The 21,284-nt window shown below is 48.8% G+C and overlaps 3 protein-coding genes across 8 annotated transcripts in view; 1 reads left to right on the plus strand and 2 right to left on the minus strand.

Annotated features, from left to right (window-relative positions):
* The first annotated feature begins 81 nt into the window (after nt 1-81).
* On the plus strand, nt 82-9,525 carry LOC135235672 (protein IWS1 homolog). Of its 2 annotated transcripts, XM_064301417.1 has the most exons (15): nt 83-342; nt 845-933; nt 1,413-2,067; nt 2,411-2,473; nt 2,565-2,766; nt 3,228-3,285; nt 3,383-3,495; nt 4,102-4,252; nt 4,441-4,523; nt 4,644-4,773; nt 4,886-5,003; nt 5,206-5,317; nt 6,749-6,805; nt 7,204-7,315; nt 9,118-9,525. In XM_064301417.1, exons 1-15 carry the CDS (start codon nt 300-302, stop codon nt 9,241-9,243), a joined length of 2,112 nt encoding a protein of 703 aa, XP_064157487.1. In that variant the 5' UTR covers nt 83-299; the 3' UTR covers nt 9,244-9,525. The 2 variants fall into 2 exon arrangements, with proteins under 2 accessions (XP_064157488.1, XP_064157487.1); XM_064301418.1 differs by lacking the exons at nt 6,749-6,805; nt 7,204-7,315; nt 9,118-9,525 and adding an exon at nt 5,771-6,635 and having other exon boundaries at nt 82-342.
* Nucleotides 9,526-9,843: 318 nt separating this feature from the next.
* Nucleotides 9,844-14,753, minus strand: LOC135235676 (coagulation factor IX). Of its 3 annotated transcripts, none has more exons than XM_064301432.1 (9): nt 14,540-14,753; nt 14,044-14,183; nt 13,579-13,736; nt 13,201-13,225; nt 12,811-12,924; nt 12,406-12,540; nt 11,891-12,180; nt 11,004-11,118; nt 9,844-10,711 (listed from the first exon to the last, which is right to left on the minus strand). In XM_064301432.1, the coding sequence occupies exons 2-9, from the start codon at nt 14,114-14,116 to the stop codon at nt 10,137-10,139; spliced, it is 1,485 nt and encodes a 494-aa protein (XP_064157502.1). In that variant the 5' UTR covers nt 14,117-14,183; nt 14,540-14,753; the 3' UTR covers nt 9,844-10,136. The 3 variants fall into 3 exon arrangements, with proteins under 3 accessions (XP_064157502.1, XP_064157501.1, XP_064157500.1); XM_064301431.1 differs by having other exon boundaries at nt 14,044-14,160; nt 14,540-14,751; XM_064301430.1 differs by having other exon boundaries at nt 14,044-14,157; nt 14,540-14,749.
* Nucleotides 14,754-16,083: 1,330 nt separating this feature from the next.
* LOC135235667 (diacylglycerol kinase delta-like) overlaps nt 16,084-21,284 on the minus strand; it is a 29,863-nt gene continuing 24,662 nt past the window's right edge. For 2 of the 3 annotated variants that reach the window (XM_064301405.1, XM_064301407.1), the window contains 5 exons: nt 19,169-19,264; nt 18,577-18,693; nt 18,374-18,491; nt 17,188-17,318; nt 16,084-16,702 (listed from right to left, as the gene is read on the minus strand). In XM_064301405.1, the coding sequence (XP_064157475.1) occupies nt 16,613-16,702; nt 17,188-17,318; nt 18,374-18,491; nt 18,577-18,693; nt 19,169-19,264 (552 nt within the window). In that variant the 3' untranslated portion in view covers nt 16,084-16,612. The remainder of the gene's footprint in view (nt 16,703-17,187; nt 17,319-18,373; nt 18,492-18,576; nt 18,694-19,168; nt 19,265-21,284) is intronic. The other variant, XM_064301406.1, reaches the window with a different exon arrangement.

The raw sequence follows: 21,284 nt of genomic DNA on the forward strand, positions 1-21,284 counted from the left end.
CATTTAGGACTTCAGAGCCACCGTAGTACAGGCGTGTTGTTCACTGCCTACGTCATTCAAAGTGCGCCTAAACAGGCACGCATGCGTACAAGGGGGGCAATAAGACACCATTTTGGGTACACAAACGATGCGAGAAAATATTTGTTTTTTGTTATCAGAAATTCATCAGATCGGTTTAACCAGGGATCAGATTAGTCCCGAGGTTCTCTTTAATTTATTTTGAAGGAATTTTAATTTAACCAATTTGTTTATTTTCCAAAGGTAACGTAGTCTTGAATATAAAGTCAGGACTGTTGCGAATGGACGGAGAAGACGACGAATTCTTTTCCGGAAATCACTCTGGTAATTATTGTCTGTAGCTGCTCTACATTACCAGGCTAGCTTCAGATCGCGGAGTTGCAAGCTATGCAGTCATTCATTTCATGGAATTGTTTCGATAGATGAGAGTGTACGGTTTGGCTATATCAGAGCTTCTTTGTTGCCTTGTTCGCTATCGGCAAGCGTAAGGACAGCGAATTTCAGCTGACGTCTAGCTACTGGTTCTAGCCAGCTAACGGTTAGCTACTAGCCAATGTTAATTAGGTATCTACCTGATGGACTCGCGATGCATGCTTGCTAGTACACAAATGTGAAACTTGTGTGTCTAGTTTTCCAAATTCTCTGATTGTTTTGTCCGTGACATACCTGCCAAACTAGGACTGAAATGCCCATTGACATTACTTGGCTAGCTAACGGAATTTCTAACTATGTCCTGACATAGAATTCCGACGAGTGTCCTTCGCGACGCTAACGTTACTTGGTGATAGCGGATGTGCCTTGGTGAGGAATATTATTCTGTTTTCAGACGATGGCGGTGGTACCCCTGTACAAGACGAACACGCACCGGCATCCGATGGAGAAGAGGATGCTAGAAGTGACGCACAGCAATCCGAGGTCCGGCTGTTTTAATTTCAACCGTCTTTATACCAGTTGCACGTGGTAGTGAAAATGGGCGAAGTATAATAACCTCGTATTATTTTTTAGGACGAATTCGTGTCCAGTGGTCAACCTTTTGTGTGGTCTAGATTTTACTTTAGAGCAACCAAAGGATACATCTGATGAGAAAAAACTTTAAACTGGTATTATAAACCACCCGAGTACGTCCAATACTTCCAACTTGATTTTGTGTCGCGTTGTCGGAATTTGTTTTTCAGTGCTGCAGGGATTGTTTGAGTGGATTGAGTTTTGTCAGATATGAGATCACGTGTCACTACTTATGATTCTTTTGAGATCAAAAATAGGCCTGTTTGCAGTACATGTTTTTGGCATTGCCTCTGATTTGTGTAAAGAAAGTAGCGAGTCTAGCCGACACAACTGGAAAACCCATATTTCAGCTTCGACAGCATTCATTTTTATATATGGCTGTCCTACAGGAGGGGATGAGTGATGGTGAAGGAGAAGCTCGAGCAAGGCAGGCCAATGGCATTGGAAGCGCTTCAGAGAATGAAGACGGCAGAGGTCCTGGAGACAGCGACTCTGAAAAAGAAGTTGGGCACGATAGCGACTCTGAGCCGGAGGCTCCCAAGCCCGCCGACAGCGACTCTGAGCCGGAGCCTCCGAAACACGTGGACAGCGACTCAGAGCCGGAGGCCCCAAAACCCGCGGACAGCGACTCTGAAACCGAGGCTCCCAAACGCGCCGACAGCGACTCTGAACCGGAGGCTCCCAAACCGGCCAACAGCGACTCTGAACCGGAGGCTCCCAAGCCCGCCGATAGCGATGCTGAAGAGGAGGCCGTGCCCAAGCAGGGAGGAAGTGCCTCTGAGAACGAGGAGCTGGCCAAACCTCTCAGAGGACACTCCGACGGGGGCAGTGACTCTGAAAACGAGGCGCCTAAACACAGGCAGATAGATTCGGACGACGACGAGGGGGAGCAGGGGAAAGGCCAGGGAAGCTGGAAGGGGGTGATGCACTCTGACAGCGAGGAGGAGGAGGGAGGCCCGGCACGGGCAGCCGGCAGTGACCAAGAGCAGGAGGGTGGGAAACGGCAGCAGCTGGAGGACAGCGACGATGATGAGGAGAAACCAGGTACCCTCCCATGCAACAGTTTTAGTGTGCAACAGCTGGCTGCCGAGTGGATAGTTCCTCAGTTAGGCATATAGTAGAAGATTAGCTTCGGAGCCTCTCAGTGTAGCTTGTTAAGCTGAGTCAACCAGATCAAAGGTCATTGGTGTGTACCTCAATTCCATGTGATTCTCTCTGGTTTGCAAGTGTAAACTCGGCGCTACATTTTTTGTTACTAATAGCATAATGCCAACCTATATGGAAATAAAGATGTGTGTTCCCACTGAAAGCCAGGCATAATAAGTACAATAGTAGTTTGTGGAGTTCCTTGGAGTTTGTGCTCAGAAAATAGTGTTTGTCATTTCAGTTAAGAGAAAGAAAGCTATTCTCTCGGACAGTGAGGACGAGGATGAAAAAGATGACACACCAGGTAAGTCGCCAGTGTCTGAAATATGACTGCTCTCGTGGTTGCTCTGCACTGTCTGATGATGAAGACAGCTGACCGGTCTTCTCTTCCTCAGTGAAAAAGAAAAGTCGTGCTTTGTTGGATGCAGAAAACTCAGACAGCGATGCTGCTTCTGATTCTCCTGATAAATCGATGGCCGCTAAACTACGAGAGCTGGGCTCAGACAGCGAGGAAGAGGAGGATAGGAGTAAGGGCGATGTGGGGAAGAAGGATGAGAAGAACCTCTTTGGCAGTGACAGTGACTCTGACGATGAGGAGTAAGTCTGTTAGTCTGTTGGTGATCTTGGGGCTCCTGGAATTTTTGTGGAACATTGTGGCTTATTAAGTCTTGTCAGAAGATGAATCATGCATAATCTTTAGATTACTTCTCTTGTGGTCAGTGTAGGATGTATGAATTGGTTCAGATTGGAAGAACTGGTGAGTGGTAGAGAAATCGATAGTCTATTGCACATTGTTGAGAAGCTTGTGTGGGATTTTGCATTCAGTCACACGTAAGAGTACCATTTATGCAAACCGCTGATCTGAGATGTCCTGAAAATATGCCTGTTTAGATTTGAGGATGGAAGTGTTGTAGAAATTTTGAATATTTGATAATGCTGGTTTTTTGTATGCGAAAAGGAGGGTGTGCTTCAGTTTTGGAACTTTGGTTGAAAGACAAGAAGAGAAAATTAGACGTCAAATTCAGTTGACAGACATTTTATGAAACTCTCTTGCGCAGGAAAATGATTGCTGATATCTTTGGGGAGTCGGGTGATGAGGAGGAGGAGGAGTTCACGGTGAGTTGTTTGCTCTTCTAATCGAAAGCTTGGTTCTGGAATACTAATGTGAGGAGTGGAGCTTCAGAACACTCATCGTCTGGCTGCCATTTTACAGGGTTTCAATCAAGAAGACCTGGAGGGTGACAGGAACCAATCAGAGTCCTCTGCCAAGAAGCAAGTAGCAGAGGAGTCCGACTCCGATGATGACATCGACAGGGGTGGAAAAGAGTGAGTGTCTGGCATTCTTCCAATGGGTTGCCGTTTCTGCTCTATATTGTAATTTGCAACAACTCTGCAAAATGTGCTTGCTTTGCCAGCTTTTCTGCTTGGATGAGCAAATTCATTATCAAGTAACCTAGTGCTGCTTTGCCAGCTTTTAGCTTGGATGAGAAAATTTATCAAGCAACCCAATGCTGCAAACTTCTCAGGGGGCTAATTAATTTGTTGGCTACACAAACACCATGAGCCTGCTGCACAGTTAGTAGCTCAGTATACTTGCAGCACCTGTCCTGATTCCATCCCTTTGTGATAAAGTGTGAGACAGTGTGTGAAGCATGCATAGGTCACAGAGGAAGGAGGCTGGTGGATAAGGAACCCGACTAGTCAAATCACAGCCCACTGCAGGCCGTTTTTTTCCTATTAATATGATGTATGGTTTATATTATTTCCCCGTCCAAGCTTTCAAAATTTGGTCAGTGATGGTCTGCTGGTACACTGAAGCCCTGCATTAAAAAGTGTTGATAACGGCGTTCACACTGCTGTGTTCAGGAGAACGTCTTTCTAGGGCCCGCGTTGTAACACGGAGTGCGCGAACGCGTCTGAATGTTTCCTCAGCACCAGCTTCATGTCCGACTTCGACGTGATGCTGGCGCGAAAGAAGGCCCAGGGCGGCAGGCGGCGGCGAAACCGCGACGGCGGGACCTTCATCAGCGACGCGGACGACGTGGTCAGCGCCATGATCACCAAGATGACCGAGGCCGCTGAGGTGAGTCCCCCGACTGCCCGCCGACCGGAGGCAGCGGCCTGACCGATGGCGCTGTGGACGCGCCGTTCCAGAGGGAGCGGGGGCATTATGGGTCCAGGGTCGCCATCTTTGGTGCTTACTGGGATATCACTGGAAACGTTCAGCGACGCAGGCGGACCCCATTGTACTGACCCTGAGTGTGCTTACAGGAGGACAGAACCCTGAACAGCCAGAAGAAGCCCGCCCTGAAAAAACTGACTCTGTTGCCCACTGTGGTGATGCACCTGAAGAAGTGAGCCCCTTTAATTTACTTGTCCAGCTCATATTTTCCCGGCCACCATCTTCTTACCCCCACCTCCTCCTCTGATGCTGTCCGTGAGCTCACCCCCTTAACTCTCGACTCATTTCGCAGGCAGGACCTAAAAGACACGTTCATAGACAGCGGTGTGATGACGGCCATTAAAGAGTGGATAAGCCCGTTGCCAGACAAGAGCCTTCCGGCACTCAAGATCAGGGAGGAACTCCTGAGGATTCTACAGGAAGTGAGTGCGCTGTGAGATGTGGTTGAGCTTTCTGGCCTCCGGGAGGATAGGGGAGTGGCTCCAGGGCGTGATGGTGATGATGATGCTGATGTTCTCCCTGGTGTTCCTTCAGCTCCCCAGTGTGAGTCAAGAGACTCTGAAGCACAGCGGCATCGGGCGAGCCGTCATGTTCCTGTACAAACACCCCAAAGAGTCCCGTCCCAACAAAGACGTCGCCCTCAAACTCATCAGTAAGGCCCACAGGACCTCTTGTTTGACCAGGAGCTCAGTTCTTATTTAACTGTGTGTACAGCCACTGGATGGCTTTCACAAATTGTTTGCGAAGCGCTCAATAGTTTCGACTGGTTCTTGGTCTTGCCGGTTATGTGCCATGCACCGTGTTTTGTGATGATTGACGTGTCTGTAGATGACTGGCATGTGTCGTGTGTGCAGACGAATGGTCGCGACCCATCTTCGGCTTGACCTCCAACTACAAGGGCATGACCCGGGAGGAGCGGCAGCAGAGAGACCTGGACCAGCAAGTGCCCCCCCGCCGCCGCCTCAGGTACCAAACACACTTACACACGCACATACACTCACACACTCACACACTCACACACTCACACACTCACACACACACACACACCACCACAATCTCAACCTCACAACACACACACACACACACTATTGGTACACCCAAGATTACCCTCACCCTGTAAATGCCCTCGCTCTATAAATGCACCCGCTCACTCTCACTCTACACACACACACTAGTCGTGCATGCACAAATGACATACAGGACACACACGCAGAAGCGCTGCTGATTTCTGGTCCTTCCCCATTTCCACATGGCTACCACATTCCCCCTATTGCTTCGTCCTCATTAATTGATCAAATCACGATTTGATTCATTTCCCTTCATTCTTCCTAATATTTTTCGACCAGTGTTCATCTGTCTCACTCCTCCGCCCTGTCCTCTCCCTCCCTCTCTGTCGGTGGTGTGTGCCCCTCCTTAAAGTGAGCAGCCCAAGGTGGAGAGGTCTGAGGAGCCCGACGTCTTCTCCCCTCCCACCAGGTTTAGTGGTACTGCATGGCACCTGCCCCATCGGCCTGAGTGACACGCTTCAGTGCGTCAGACGCCCCGGTTCCTCACTCACTCCGCCTTCCCACAGCGGCCGTGCCAGTTCTCCCTCGCTCCCTCTCTCCCTCGTTCTCTCTCACTCTCCCTCCCTCTCGCTCTCTCTCTCTCCCCCTCCCTCTCACTCTCTTGCTCTCTCACTCTCTCTTGCTCTCTCACTATCGCTTGTTCTCTCTCACTCACTCTTTCTTGCTCTCAATCTCTCTCGCTTGCTCTCTGTCCCTCTCTCTCGCTCTTGCTCACTCTCTCTCACTTGCTCTCTGTCCCTCTCTCACTCTCTCTGTCTTTCCTCTCCTCTCTCCAGTTTCCCCTCAGTCTGACTCCCTTTGCTTTTCCAGTCGTCCTTTCCTCAGTGTGTTTCAGGGTGGTTAGTGTCAGTTACAGTGTGGTGCATCACAGTGCATCTGAGTTCTCAAGCCCTGTGTACATTGTCAGGAGATACAATGCTTTGGTTTGTCAAATGAGCACATTTCTGTGAAGGGGAGGATGAATTTTACCTGTCATCAGGCAGTTTCCATCAGCCTCCCCTCTTTCTACTCCCTGACCTTTAACCCTTTGTGTATTTTGTGTCCTGGGTATGGCATCCTCAAGGCATGACTACAGTCTCACAGTGTGTCCGAGGAATTTCGGAGTTGGGGTGGTGGGGTTGTACGGGACACATGTCCAATATGTTTGGCAAAAGAAAATAATTTTTTTATTAAATTTTTTTTCGAACTCTTTGGGGTAAGTGTTTAAGCGCTTGTGTGTGTGTGTGCATGCTCTAATCACAGCGTGCGGTATTGAAGCCTCTCTTGTGTGTGGCTGAGACGGTCACCCCGGCTGCGGCAGGGCACTGACTCAGGTGTGTTTACCCCACAGCTCTGGAGGCCAGACTCCCCGCAGAGACCTGGAGAAGGTGCTGACAGGAGAGGAGAAGTAAGTGTCTGTCTGTCTAGCTAGCTAACTGTCTGGCTATCTGTGTCTGTCAGTGTCGGGGTTAACTCTCTGTCTGTCTGTCAGCGTCTGAGGCTAACTCTCTGTCTGTCTGTCAGCGTCGGGGCTAACTCTCTGTCTGTCTGTCAGCGTCTGAGGCTAACTCTCTGTCTGTCTGTCAGCGTCGGGGCTAACTCTCTGTCTGTCTGTCTGTCAGCGTCGGGGCTAACTCTCTGTCTGTCTGTCTGTCAGCTTCGGGGTTAACTCTCTGTCTGTCAGCGTCGGGGCTAACTCTCTGTCTGTCTGTCAGCGTCGGGGCTAACTCTCTGTCTGTCAGCGTCGGGGCTAACTCTCTGTCTGTCTGTCTGTCAGCTTCGGGGCTAACTCTCTGTCTCCCTCAGGGCACTGCGCCCCGGGGACCCCGGGTTTTGTGCCCGCGCCAGGGTGCCCATGCCCTCTAACAAGGACTACGTGGTTCGGCCCAAATGGAACGTGGATGTGGACACAAGCAGGGTGAGTGTGCGGTGCCCCCCCCGGTCTTCATGTTCAGGAGCAGCTAAAGGGGAGGAGGGAATGGGACCTCCCTCCCGTGACATCAGTTATGATTGCCGTCGTTCCCCTGAGACATTTTAACAGTGTGAGAATGGATAGAGATGCATGAACAGATTTGTTCAGTTGAGTTATTAGCATTTTTGTTAGCATTAGCAAGTTGTCTAAATTTCATGTATAAGAATTGCATGCATTAAACTAGCCATCTCTTTCAGTAGTTGCTCTACAGCGTGTTCACAGTATAGATCCTGTGTTTGTTTCACCTTTGATCAGTACTCTGTGGTGGAACCACGCTGGAATTGAGCTTCATGAATCACATCGTTCCCTTATATCTATAGCTGGAAAGTATATTTTTAGTGCAACAACATTAACGTTTTCAGCAGGCAAATGAAAACAGGATTGGCTGCCTCGGAATTTCGATTTTAGATGTAACTGAGTGTACCTCTGGTGCAGCCGTATGAACATACTAGTTTTGCATTACAGTGTTTATGCACATAACTTGTTTGTCCTGTGTTTTTGTTAAACAAAGATCCGGAAGGGATGACCTCTTTCTCCCTCTCCATGTGTGAACATTGTTTTAAGGCATTAAATCCAGATTGAAGAAATGGGTGCACTGCTGCACCACATACTTTAGACACATGTTATTCTTAAAGGGTAGTGTACTAGTGTTTTTTTTTTTGTTTGTTTTTTTTTGATTTAGCAGTGTTTGCATGTTTGCTATTGTTTTTTTTTGGTTCATTTATTTAAAAAAAAAAAAAAAAAATGCACATTAGAGTTTTTCCTCATGCCAGAGTCTGGATGAGTATTCTGGGCTAGTCCTGTGAGAAAGCAGTTGCTACGGAGCTGGACAGCTGAGCTCTGATTGGTCCCCGTAGAGCTGCTGGAAGAAGGGCTTGAGCCGATTGGAGAAGCACAAGCGGCGCATTGCCGAGCAGAGAAAGCTGCGCAGGCTGCAGGGCGCCGTGAAGATCAGTGTGGAGGGCAACCGCATGCCCCTGTAGTAGCCACGCTGGCGCCCGGGCCGTAAGTGCCACCAGCATGCCCCCGCGCCCCGCCCCGGACCCATGCACTGGCATGCTGGGAGCGCCCGAAACGCGCGTGCCATTAACCAGCGTTCCAGCAGCGTGTGAGCGAGCGCTGAACGGCCGTGAGATTAACCCGGAAGTTAATCGTGTGAAGGCGATATACTGTAGGCTATACCGTAACGCGTGTGTTTGTGTGTGTGTGTGTATAGCAGAAAAGCTGACCGTTGAGTTGCAGGGAGGAATGAGGCAGAAATCAAGCTTGTGTGTGTGTGAGAGTTTGTGTGGGCATGGGTATCGCGCACACGAATGGTGGGTGTGTTTGCTGGTGTTACAGCAGAACAGGTTTTTAGTGGTGCTGTGTGCAGATACCATGATTAGCACTGGTAGCTTTAGCTCAGTTGGCTGTATTTGTTTGTGTGCTTGAGTTTCTGCTGTTTGTTGATAAACACAGCATGACCTCTAACAGCCTGTATGGTTCAATCATGTAGTATTAATGTAAATGGTAATGTGAAGTAAAAATTGAGCATTTCATGCATATAGTCCAGCACCCTATGGGTAGCATTTCTGGTCTTTTTTTTTAGTTTGTTGTTTTCGAAATGGGGCATGCTGAATTGGCACTGACAGTGCACAATACTAAGCACAATGAAGCCAGCCTAGCGTGCTTCTGTGGAGAAAGCGTGTTGTGAGTGGACACCGGTGCAGGTGGACTGACCTCCCCGCATTTCTCCTCGTGTCCACCAGGGGCCCATGAAGAAGGGGATGTCTCGGGTGGACAAACAGATGCGCCGCTTCGCCGACATCAGGCGACTGACGAAGACCGGCCATGCAGTCAAGATCAGCGTGGAGGGGAACCGCATGCCTCTCTGATTTTAAACACGTCTCGTCTTTTTTTTTTTTTTTTTTTTTGTTAATGTTTTTTTTTTTTTTTTTACCTAGTCTCCCCACACCCCCCACGTCAGCTCTGTTGTGACCCAGCGCTGTTATCTGGTGAATAATAATGTTTAGCTTCTCAAACTGGAGTCCAAAACGCTGTATATTCTGGTCTTCAGTCAGACAGGTGATGTTCATTCTACTTTTCTGATAAATCTGTACAGAAATAAAAGTTGCAGTTTGTCTCTACTGTCATAATAAAGGGTTTTCTCAATTTTATTTCTATATTTCACAAGTATGTGTCCATGCGGTGGGAATGTATGTTTGACTATTTGCGTGGAACTACACATCTCCCTTGAATGTGGGCAGGTCAATATGTAAATATTGTAGGTAGCGGGTATTTTTCAAACCATTTTTTATTGTACTTTTGAGTCAAGTTTACCTGCAACTTTTTCTTTAAAACATTTATTTTGTGATCTATTACAAAATAGCTTGTACTTAAGGGTTAGGCCTTAAAGATTCAGATCAATAAAAATAGCTTTTAATAGTCATAAATGGAGAACCAAAGAAGACAAATATGATTTTAAGCTAATTAAAAAAAAAAAGTTGGTATTTCAAATGCTTCTTTAAATATTTTAACCAATCAGTGATGCGGCCGTTTTGTGACCTGCCAATCGTAAGTGAACTTGATGTGAATATCCACACAAAATCGACGCACCGTGCCAGACCCTTTAGCACTCCTGTTTACAAATGAGTTTGAAAAGATATGTGTGAAAAGTATACATCGATCTCCATAGCTTACCGAACACCTAAAATGCAAGGAAAGAAAATGGCTGCACGGTGTCTTCCCGGGCGTTTCTGGTGCTGAGGCGGCAGAGCAAGCACAGGTTTCATGTGAGAGCTGTCTCTGTGGCGTTCTGACCGTGCCTCAGGATTGTATCCTGTATCCAGGGCAGGTAGTTTCCCAGCCGGGTGTAGAAGCCGTATTTCCCCTTGGCGGCGCACTCCTCGCCCCAGCTGATCACCCCGGTGAGGTACCACGTCCCCCGATAGTTGGCCACGAAGGGGCCGCCGCTGTCGCCGCTGCAGGCGTCCAGGTTCTCCTGCAGGTAGCCGGCGCAGAACATGTTGTCGGTGACGACCTGCTCGGTGGACTGGACGCACTTCATGTGGTCCACCACCGGGAGCGCCACCTTGCGCAGGTAGCGGGACGACCGGCCCAGGTACTCGGTGGCGCCCCAGCCCGTCACCGTGCCCATGGTGCCCTCCTTGGAGAGGATGCGCGCCAGGTGCTCGTTGGGGAGGCATATGGGCGTGGCGTAGGGCCCCAGGTGCACTGCTTCGGCCAGGTAGAGGAGCGCGATGTCGCTGTCGAAGGTGTAGGCGTGAAAGTGAGGGTGCACCATCACCGCCTCCACCTGGATCTTCTGCTCGTCCAGATCTGGCCTCATCTTGTCATAGTCCCCTGAACTCAGGAACAGACAAGCACACTCTTAAAGGGATAGCTCGCTTCCTGGGGTTTTCTGATGATTTCATTTTTAGTGTATGTTTTCTGTTTGCCCATAGAGTTCTATCACATCCTATCCTATCACAGATGCAAACTGACACACACTTCCTTTTCTGCTTTCTCACTCATAATGGTTCACAGCTGGAATATTTGGCTAGCATTATCCTCACAGACACATATGCTACCAGGATTCTATACTGTAGTTCTGTCAACTGAAGACTTTAGGTAAGATGTGCCCTAAAGATCTCACCGATGGTCACATGATCAGGCGTCTCCTGGAAACAATGAGCTGCACTGAGAACCCAGCGTGGGCCAATCAGTGTGCCCCCACAGAACCCGTACCCGTTCTTCCTGCGGATCAGAACCTGCATGGAGAGATGGTTATACTCACTGCTCACCGTTCTTCTGTTGTTCAGTTTGTTTTGCTGATATCTTCAGGATAACCAATTTATAAGTAGCAACTGGTAGCATTTGCATGTTGGATAAAACTGCATAGCATGCAGGCACATCCAAACAAGTGATGAGGGTGCTTGGCAGAGCATCAGCCAAAGTGAAGCCAATATAGCCTGCAGACAGCATTAGTAGCTCCCAAATAACCAATAATTTATTTTAAATTACTCCACAGCATGATCCACAAGTGCTGGGTCTCCGTCCACCATATACTTAAACTCATACAAGCATGCATACAGAAAAAGTTTTGGTAAAAGAAATCTGAACAGGCAATGTCAAATGACCTTAGTTTTTCTCCTTTAACCTGTTTGATGCCGTCACGCCAGGTAACCCTAACTTACGTATACGGGTACACTTGATGAAATTTATCCTGGTGATGACAAAGTATGGGTCAAATTATTAATCATGTTGTTGTGTAGTTTACAATAAAGTCTTGGTTATTTGGCAGCAACTAGTGTAATGTTGAATAATGCCTATTCAATCTAATCCAGCTAACGTCAGTAAGCCTTTTAGAATGTGATCGACCTCTGGTTATCATCATAACAGGGAACAGAACAGCTGCATCGATCTCCTTCTGCCCTCTATGTCCAGCTCTGGCTGAGGGTTAATCGTTGTGACTACCATTGAACCCCTTCTTCAAAAACATTTAGGTGCTTTTTTGCTTTTGGGGATTCTGCCACACCATACCTGCCACGGACTGCCGCCCTGCCTCTCCAACTGACCCCCGACAATGCGCACGCTGTCATCGCCTTCCCCCGGAAGCCCGAGCTGCACGGGGTCAGTGGAGTTGCCCCTGTGATGGGTGGAGTTCTTCCCTTCATGGATGGATTTGCCCACCGGAGAGGTGGAGTTATCTGCTGGTTGGGTGGAGTTACCTCCTTGGGCAAAAGCCGAGGTGTCGTTGAGGAGGAGGGCCTCGTCGAGAAGAGAGCGGTATCCAGAATTCTGCGCCCACCTCTTCCCACAGGGGAATGGCACTTTGGAAACCACACAGTAGGGAACACATCGCTATGGTTACCACCATTCAGCACAAATACCAACGCCAGTAACACACAAGCATTCACATCAAACTGAAAGCAATAATGCACGTGGAAATGGCCAAGAACTGCAAGCCGTTCTTCAGCGCCAAGAGCCCATTCCCAAATTTTAGCATCAGCGAAGAATGAAACATTGTCCGCGACACCACTGTGACCTCTGAGCACCTGCTTCGTCACATGTCCTGCTATCCTCCTGCAGCTGGTACCCCTCCGCGCAGCTGCACTGCACACCAGTGGCTCGCCCCATGTTGGTGCAGTACTGCAGACAGCCTCCATTCTTGTATTCACACTCAAACACCTCTGAAAGATACACACACACACGTGCGCACAAGGGAAGCGTGGGCACAGTGTGATTGCGTAGGACAGTGTTTCTCAAACTTGGTCCTGAGGACCTACTGTGTATGCTGGTTTTTGTTCTGACTATAAGGAGCTGCTAATTGCTCAATTTATTGACTGATGATTTGCCCTCTTTTAAAGCCACATGATGGCAGAGAATGCTATGAATGGCCTAAAAAATAAAGGCCCCATTTTCAGAAGGCAGGCTCACGTGACCGCAAACGCAGGTCTTACCTATCTCACAGCGTTTACCGTCGAAGCGGGGGGGACAGAGGCACACGAAGTCATTCCGGACAATGGTGCAGAACCCTCCGTTCACACAAGGGTTCACTTCACAGGGGTTCAGGGCTGATTCAAACAGAGAGCTCCAGTCACATGACATCGCTGAAGACCTCACCTCATCACAAACATCTGACCATCTCTCACTTTTTATTCTATAAGTCTGCTGAGGGGATACTATTTATTTTATTCTGAAACTGAACCAGGGGCAGCGTATGTGCAGCTTGTCAGTCAAATCTCAAGCTGATATGGCATAACCCACATTATTTAGTGCAGCACTTTACAGACAAGTCTTAAGACCTCATACGTGATTTTATTCATTTTTATCACAGAAGAGATACTCACTTCTATATCTAAACCAAAACTCCAACTGTAAAGAAAGAAAACACTATGAAAATCATGTAGGAGACAAAATTGGTGGTGGGGAGAATAAAATTCCCCCCTCAGAAATACTTTCAATTCAACAACAAATATTATATTGAAGCATTGTTTTAACAATATCAAACTGGACAAATATGCTACACTCCTTTGTGTAATAATTCACACAAATATTTCACCAATGTTTTCATGATTGTAGAATATATAGATATTCCATACAATTTACCAATATATAATCATTCCCATCATAGTTTGAGATAGTAGTGTGGTTTAATGTGAAGAATATGACAGCTGATCCTCAGTAAGGGTTAAGGGGGTCAGTCTGGGCCGGGCCAAGAGTAGTACCGTCTTCTCCTTGTTCTGGAATATCTCAGAAGCTTCCTCCTGGGAGCAGGTTTCCTCATAACACTCTCGCTCCAGGTCCCCAGGCAGCATCTCCTCCAGGAAGTAGTTGGCTCTACGAGCCCTTAGGACCTGAACGGCTTTATCTGGCTCCAGAAACACTGAGGGCAGATCACTTCCTCATTACTGAATGACACTTTTCAAACATATGACTAGTGAAAACACAAAATCACACAAAACTCTATTGAACACTAACAAGACCAGGTCAAAACCTAGTATATGGCTGGCCCGGCCGACCAATGGTGTAACTTCATAACTGGGCCGACCAATAGTGTGACTTCATCACTCACTCAGTCACTCAGACATTCATGTTTATAGGGCTGGCCCCGCTGTTGTGGTCCAGCCAAAAATACTTCATAACCACATGCACACACACACACACATGCAACAAAGTGGAGAATATTTCACCTTTAGAGCCCAATGTTGCTGGGAAAGAGAACAGGAACAGAGCCGTGACGATCCCACATTGATAGGGAGACATCCTGCACGTGGAGCAGCAGATAAAGCAGGAGTCCTTTCGCTCTGCTAGAGGAAGGGAACACTGATCACTCGGCCACAGAAAAAGTAAATAGTTTTAAACCACAATAGAGGAAATTCCACAAAGAACATACATCAGGCACACTTCAAGTGCTTGTTACCACGTGTATCACAAATGCTATGCAACAGTACATTAAAAATTTTTGTATTTTCTAGGCACTGAAAAAAATCCAGTCCAGTTCAATATCCGGTACGGACTCTTGCGTAAAAGGTTTAGAGAGGGTCTTTATTTTCATGTGAAATCCCACCCATCTCCCCCTCCCACACACATACACCAGAAAGAAAAAACAGCAGACCCTCCTTCACCCCCTACCATTTCTGATGTTTTCTACCATTCTGAAATTAAGAAAAAAATAAAATCTCTTACCACTGTATTCTGCTGTCTGTTGAAACGCTAGGATTTGTGTTCTCGAGTTGTCCTTCACCAGTATTTCAAATATTGACACAGGAATGTCATCATAGTAAACACACTGAGGTAAAGTGGGGTGCGGGGTTGTGAAGATCCTTTGTTTTAAACATTACATTGCTGGAGTGAAAGTTCTAGAACATAAGAGATTTTCCAACTATTTTAGAAAAGTGAATTGGAAAGAGGACAGGGGAAGGGATGGTTTGCAGTGCATTTCACCAATTCGGCACACACTGCTGGTACACGTATACATATGTAGTCTTTTTTAAATTAAGCATGTTAATAATGTGATGGGTAGATATGAAGTATGTGGGGGGTAATGCTTGTTTATGACTGGAATTGTTTGTGGGGTGGAAGGTTGGGAACTCTTGGAAATCCTTCTTTATGATTTGTGTAAATTAATACTACATCCAATACAGCATGGGGAGGAGGAAGCCTTGTCAATCTGTGGTTTATAAATCAGGCAAGCGTGGCCAATTAGTATTCCTCAATTTAATCTTGGCTAAGATTTATGCATAAAAACTGATGGCCAACTTGGGAAAACAAATGTAGTACTTTCCTCACAATTCAGGTTTACACCTAAATATTCGTCAAATGTTGCAAACTGCTTTCGGTAAGAGAATGCAATATGTTCAGTGCATTGTACAGGTGTGGAAGAGGCATAAAAAGGATTTTGACTTGGTTGATAATGATCATCTCCAAACTATCTACATAATCCTGCATTAAAATGGCAATTCAATGCTGAAGATTAAAAAATGTAACTTCTAATTATAAAGTAGTTAAAAATCTAGAAACGCAAATTCATCAAAGACCTGTATACGGTTCGCTATTTCATATGTACATCACTGCCTTACCTGATACCAATCCAGGAAGCGGGTCTTCATGTATGAAATGTACTACAACCCAAGTAACAGATTTAAATGGTAGTAGCGCAGAAGTTAGCATGATGCCAGAGGCTCAGTCTGTAAAGACGCTCACTATGCGAGCAGGCACACAGTAAGACCACAGTGGCAGGAGAATTACTCTCAACCTGCTAGAGCCAGGGCATCAGACAGGCTACCAGTTGTCAGGGAGAGATGCACCTCTTCTCCAATGGAAGCCAACTCTCTCCTGTAGTACAATGTGGTCTGCAGGGTACATAATAATCACTGGCTTATGGACAAGTGCCTTAAAGGAGGTTCATGCAGTGGTGACGTAAGACAATTTAAAACGGGAGGAATAAAGACAGCAAAATGGTCAGGCAACAAAGACTATGTGCATGTTTTTAAATAACTCAAAGTACTTTAAATGACAATAATGCAACCGCTACGTGTTTAGCACTAGTAAAGTTCTAATGCATAAGAGGCACAAGCAGTGCTGGAGGGTGACTGGCAGCTGATTGGCTGATTGCTTGTTTCTGGTTCTATAAACGAGGCACCTCGAGAAGATGACTGCTTGAGTACAAGTCCCAATACTGAGACTTTGGAGAAGTTCAACGTCACAAACTGGCACAGTACAAAAATACATACAGAAATAAATATATTTAATACAAAACGTTTCAGTCAGTTCTTTTTCAGTTTTTTTCTAGGTTCAGTCTGTAGGTGTAATGAGAACACAATGAACTACAGCACCCCCTACAGTCAATTATAATAATATACATCCTCTTCCCATTCCAACTATCAGAATACCGATCAAGAAGTTCCGATCAAGGCAACAACTCCCTGATCTCCCTGCAGGTGGCAGTGTTCAATGGGAACCAGTCAGTGAAATGCAGACACCGAATTTGGGTGAGACTACCAGGTAGAGTCAGGAGTAACGGGTCTGAGTTCATATTACAGGGAGAATCTGGGTGAGAGGTCAGGGGCAGTGTAGGCTGGTTTGCTCCAGGCTGGGGGGAGGAAAGGCACTGATTTAATTGGTCCGCTCAGTATTTGCTGAGGTTCATGATTCTGGAGGTCTGCGACGTGTTTGGTCCCTGTGAGGACAGCAGCACTGCGTGCGTTCGACGGGCTGACGGGGCCCGGGCAGGGCCGGGGCGGGCCGGGGAGCAGGGCGCTAGGCCTCGCTGGCGCTGCTGTTTCGGCTGAGCTCCCTGATCCCCTGCAGAATCCGCTTCATGTGACCCACTTTAGTCACCCCCAGATCCTGTACCATACAAACACAAACACAACACAGATACAAACACAATAAGGATTAAACACACTAAATCAAATACAAATCATACAGACAGCTCAGGGATTAAACACACTTATAAACATACAGTGCAGTCCTTAGTATTTGGACAGCGATACATTTCTTGTTGCTCTGGCTGTATTCCAGTGCAGCACAATGGATTTTAAAGGAAACAATGAACATGCAGTTTTAATTTGGGGCTATTTGCATACATATTGGGTGATTTGAGTGGGAGTTAAAGCCCTTTTACACCCCCATTTTAGAAACAACAAAAACTGTCACCGTCAGAATACTTGTGGACTGTACCATATATAATTCATGCACATAGAGCTCAAATATTACTAACATAAGAAACAGAACTGAAGGGTTACATGTACACATGTGCTTACATGCACGCGTGCGCACGCACACACACATGCGCGCGCACACACTCCTATAAAGGGCGAGAGAGCCTTCACCTTCAGGTCGCGTCTCTCCAGCTGCAGAAGCTCGGCACCACGGACGTCATGGCTGATGAAGATCTCCTTGTACTCTGTGAGACAGATGAGCTCCAGCCAGGCTGCTACCTCCTCTATGCCCCACTGGTGCACTGCAGGAAGGAAGAGCACCATAGATATCGCTGCCACACTGCACCACAGCGCCACTCTCTGGAGCACAACCACACTGCACTACTACAGTCATTCATCCCATCAACTGAACCAATCAGTGGGTGAGTAGCACCAGGCCAGCTGGGATACAGAGTTCAGCACTAAACCGAACACTGAGCTAAGTTACATAACAGAGTACAGTAATCCCACAATCCCTCTCATACACATCCCTCACAAACAAACCCCACTGCCTGCACAACACACCACGAAACAGCACCAACATGAAATATCAGGAACAAGAAATGATTTCATTTATAGGAAAGAGTGTCACTAGTGATAAAAACTCCATATCTCTAGAGGTCAATCCAGGACACATACATATTCACCGCCACATACACTACACGGCCAAAAGTAATGTGGACACCTGACATCTAACATCTCATCAAAAATTATGGGCATTAATATGGAGTTGGTCTACCCTTTGCTGCTATAACAATCTCCGCTGTTCTGTGAAGGCTTTATACACAAGGTTGGGGCATTGCTGCAGGGATTTGCTTCCATTCAGCCAGAAGAGCATTAGTGAGGTCAGGCACTGTTTTGGCGATTAGGCCTGGCTCACAGTTGGCTTGCCGACTAGGGTTGAGGTCAGGTCTCTTTGCAGGCTAGTCCACACCGTTCTCGACAAAACCATTTCCAAGTGGACCTTGCTGTATGCCCGATCTCACTGTCATGCTGAAACAGGAAAGGGCCTTCCCCAAACTGTTGGGGAAGCAGAAAATCATCTAGAATGTGATTGTATGCTGTAGCATCAAGATTTGCCTTCACCAAAACTAAGGGGCCTAGCCAAAACCATGAAAACAACCCCAGATCAAGGGGTGTCCAGGTACTTTTGGTCAAATAGTGTACATTCTAGAAGAGGACCAAACCAGTGACACACTTTTCGTACAGTTACAATTTCAGTTTTGAAATCTGACCAAAGTTCTGGAGGGAAAGAAAGAGAGAGCAAGGAGAGATAGACGCACAGAGGAAGAGAGAGGGCTTATTGTGAACACAGTACCTGGCAGCCCCAGGCTGGCACTGGTTTCCTTGTTCTTATTGTTCTTGTCCTTCTTGAATTTGGGCACAAGGCGGAATTTGGCACTGCGGTTGCGCTTGGAGAAGTCCACGAGGTGCACCTGCACACACGAGTCACAGGGTCAGCCGCAGCTCAGACTGGGGGGGCAGGGGTTATTTAGGGCGGGGCGGGGTTGGAGTGGGTACCTCATCGTCTGAGGGTTCGATGAGTTGGCACAGCCAGGCGATGTCTGCCAGTCTGCGCAGCTGCACACCCACACTGCCCAGGGCATCGCTTAGCTGCTCCTTCTGAGGAGGGTCCAACTGCAGAGACACACACACAGCTTAGCGCATATACAACTGCACACACACACACACACACCTCAGCACCTATACAACTGCACACACACACCTGAGCACATATACAACTGCACACACGCACCACAACACATACAACTGCAAAGACACACACACAGGTTAGCGCATATACAACTGCACACACACACACACACATACACACCTCAGCACCTATACAACTGCACACACACACACACACACACACACACACACACACACACACCTCAGCACCTATACAACTGCACACACACACCTGAGCACATATACAACTGCACACACGCACCGCAACACATACAACTGCAAAGACACACACACACCTCAGCGCATATACAACTGCACACACACACACACCACAGCACATATACATCAGCGCGCACACACACACACCTCAGCACATATACAATGGCGCACACACACACACACACACAGCTGTGAAACTCACCAGGCACATCTTCCCGGCCAGAAGCAGCTCTGTCTCGTTATGAAGGGCTTTAACGTTGCTCACCATCTGAACCACAACGCTGCAGTTCAGACTCTGCTGAGGGAAGCACACACACGTATAAGACCATCTATCAGCAGCCCATACCGCCCCTGTATCAGCAGCCCATACCCGCCCCTGTATCAGCAGCCCATACCGCCCCTGTATCAGCAGCCCATACCGGCCCTGTATCAGCAGCCCATACCGCCCCTGTATCAGCAGCCCATACCCGCCCTGTATCAGCAGCCCATACCGCCCCTGTATCAGCAGCCCATACCCGCCCCTGTATCAGCAGCCCATACCGCCCCTGTATCAGCAGCCCATACCCGCCCCTGTATCAGCAGCCCATACCCGCCCTGTATCAGCAGCCCATACCCGCCCTGTATCAGCAGCCCCTGTATCAGCAGCCCATACCCGCCCCTGTATCAGCAGCCCATACCCGCCCTGTATCAGCAGCCCATACCGGCCCTGTATCAGCAGCCCATACCGGCCCTGTATCAGCAGCCCATACCCGCCCCTGTATCAGCAGCCCATACCGGCCCTGTATCAGCAGCCCATACCCGCCCTGTATCAGCAGCCCATACCCGCCCTGTATCAGCAGCCCATACCCGCCCCTGTATCAGCAGCCCCTGTATCAGCAGCCCATACCCGCCCCTGTATCAGCAGCCCATACCGGCCCTGTATCAGCAGCCCATACCGCCCCTGTATCAGCAGCCCATACCCGGCCCTGTATCAGCAGCCCATACCCGCCCCTGTATCAGCAGCCCATACCGCCCCTGTATCAGCAGCCCATACCGGCCCTGTATCAGCAGCCCATACCCGCCCCTGTATCAGCAGCCCATACCGCCCTGTATCAGCAGCCCATACCCGCCCCTGTATCAGCAGCCCATACCCGCCCCTGTATCAGCAGCCCATACCCGCCCCTGTATCAGCAGCCCATACCCGCCCCTGTATCAGCAGCCCATACCCGGCCCTGTATCAGCAGCCCATACCCGGCCCTGTATCAGCAGCCCATACCCGCCCCTGTATCAGCAGCCCATACCCGCCCCTGTATCAGCAGCCCATACCCGCCCTGTATCAGCAGCCCATACCGCCCTGTATCAGCAGCCCATACCCGCCCCTGTATCAGCAGCCCATACCCGCCCTGTATCAGCAGCCCATACCGGCCCCTGTATCAGCAGCCCATACCCGCCCCTGTATCAGCAGCCCATACCCGCCCCTGTATCAGCAGCCCATACCGCCCCTGTATCAGCAGCCCATACCCGGCCCTGTATCAGCAGCCCATACCGGCCCTGTATCAGCAGCCCATACCGCCCTGTATCAGCAGCCCATACCCGCCCTGTATCAGCAGCCCATACCCGCCCCTGTATCAGCAGCCCATACCGCCCTGTATCAGCAGCCCATACCCGCCCCCGTATCAGCAGCCCATACCGCCCTGTATCAGCAGCCCATACCGCCCCTGTATCAGCAGCCCATACCCGCCCCGTATCAGCAGCCCATACCCCCTGTATCAGCAGCCCATACCCGCCCCCGTATCAGCAGCCCATACCGCCCTGTATCAGCAGCCCATACCGCCCTGTATCAGCAGCCCATACCGGCCCTGTATCAGCAGCCCATACCGCCCCTGTATCAGCAGCCCATACCCGCCCCTGTATCAGCAGCCCATAACCCCCCCCTGTATCAGCAGCCCATACCCGCCCCTGTATCAGCAGCCCATACCGGCCCTGTACAGCAGCCCATACCCGCCCCTGTATCAGCAGCCCATACCCGCCCCTGTATCAGCAGCCCATACCCGCCCCTGTATCAGCAGCCCATACCGGCCCTGTATCAGCAGCCCATCCCCGGGCCCTGTATCAGCAGCCCATACCGGCCCTGTATCAGCAGCCCTATACCCCCCCCTGTATCAGCAGCCCATACCGCCCCTGTATCAGCAGCCCATACCCGGCCCTGTATCAGCAGCCCATACCGCCCTGTATCAGCAGCCCATACCCGCCCCTGTATCAGCACCCATACCCGCCCCCGTATCAGCAGCCCATACCGCCCTGTATCAGCAGCCCATACCGCCCTGTATCAGCAGCCT

Source organism: Anguilla rostrata, chromosome 12 (assembly GCF_018555375.3).
Source record: "Anguilla rostrata isolate EN2019 chromosome 12, ASM1855537v3, whole genome shotgun sequence".
NCBI lineage: Eukaryota > Metazoa > Chordata > Actinopteri > Anguilliformes > Anguillidae > Anguilla > Anguilla rostrata.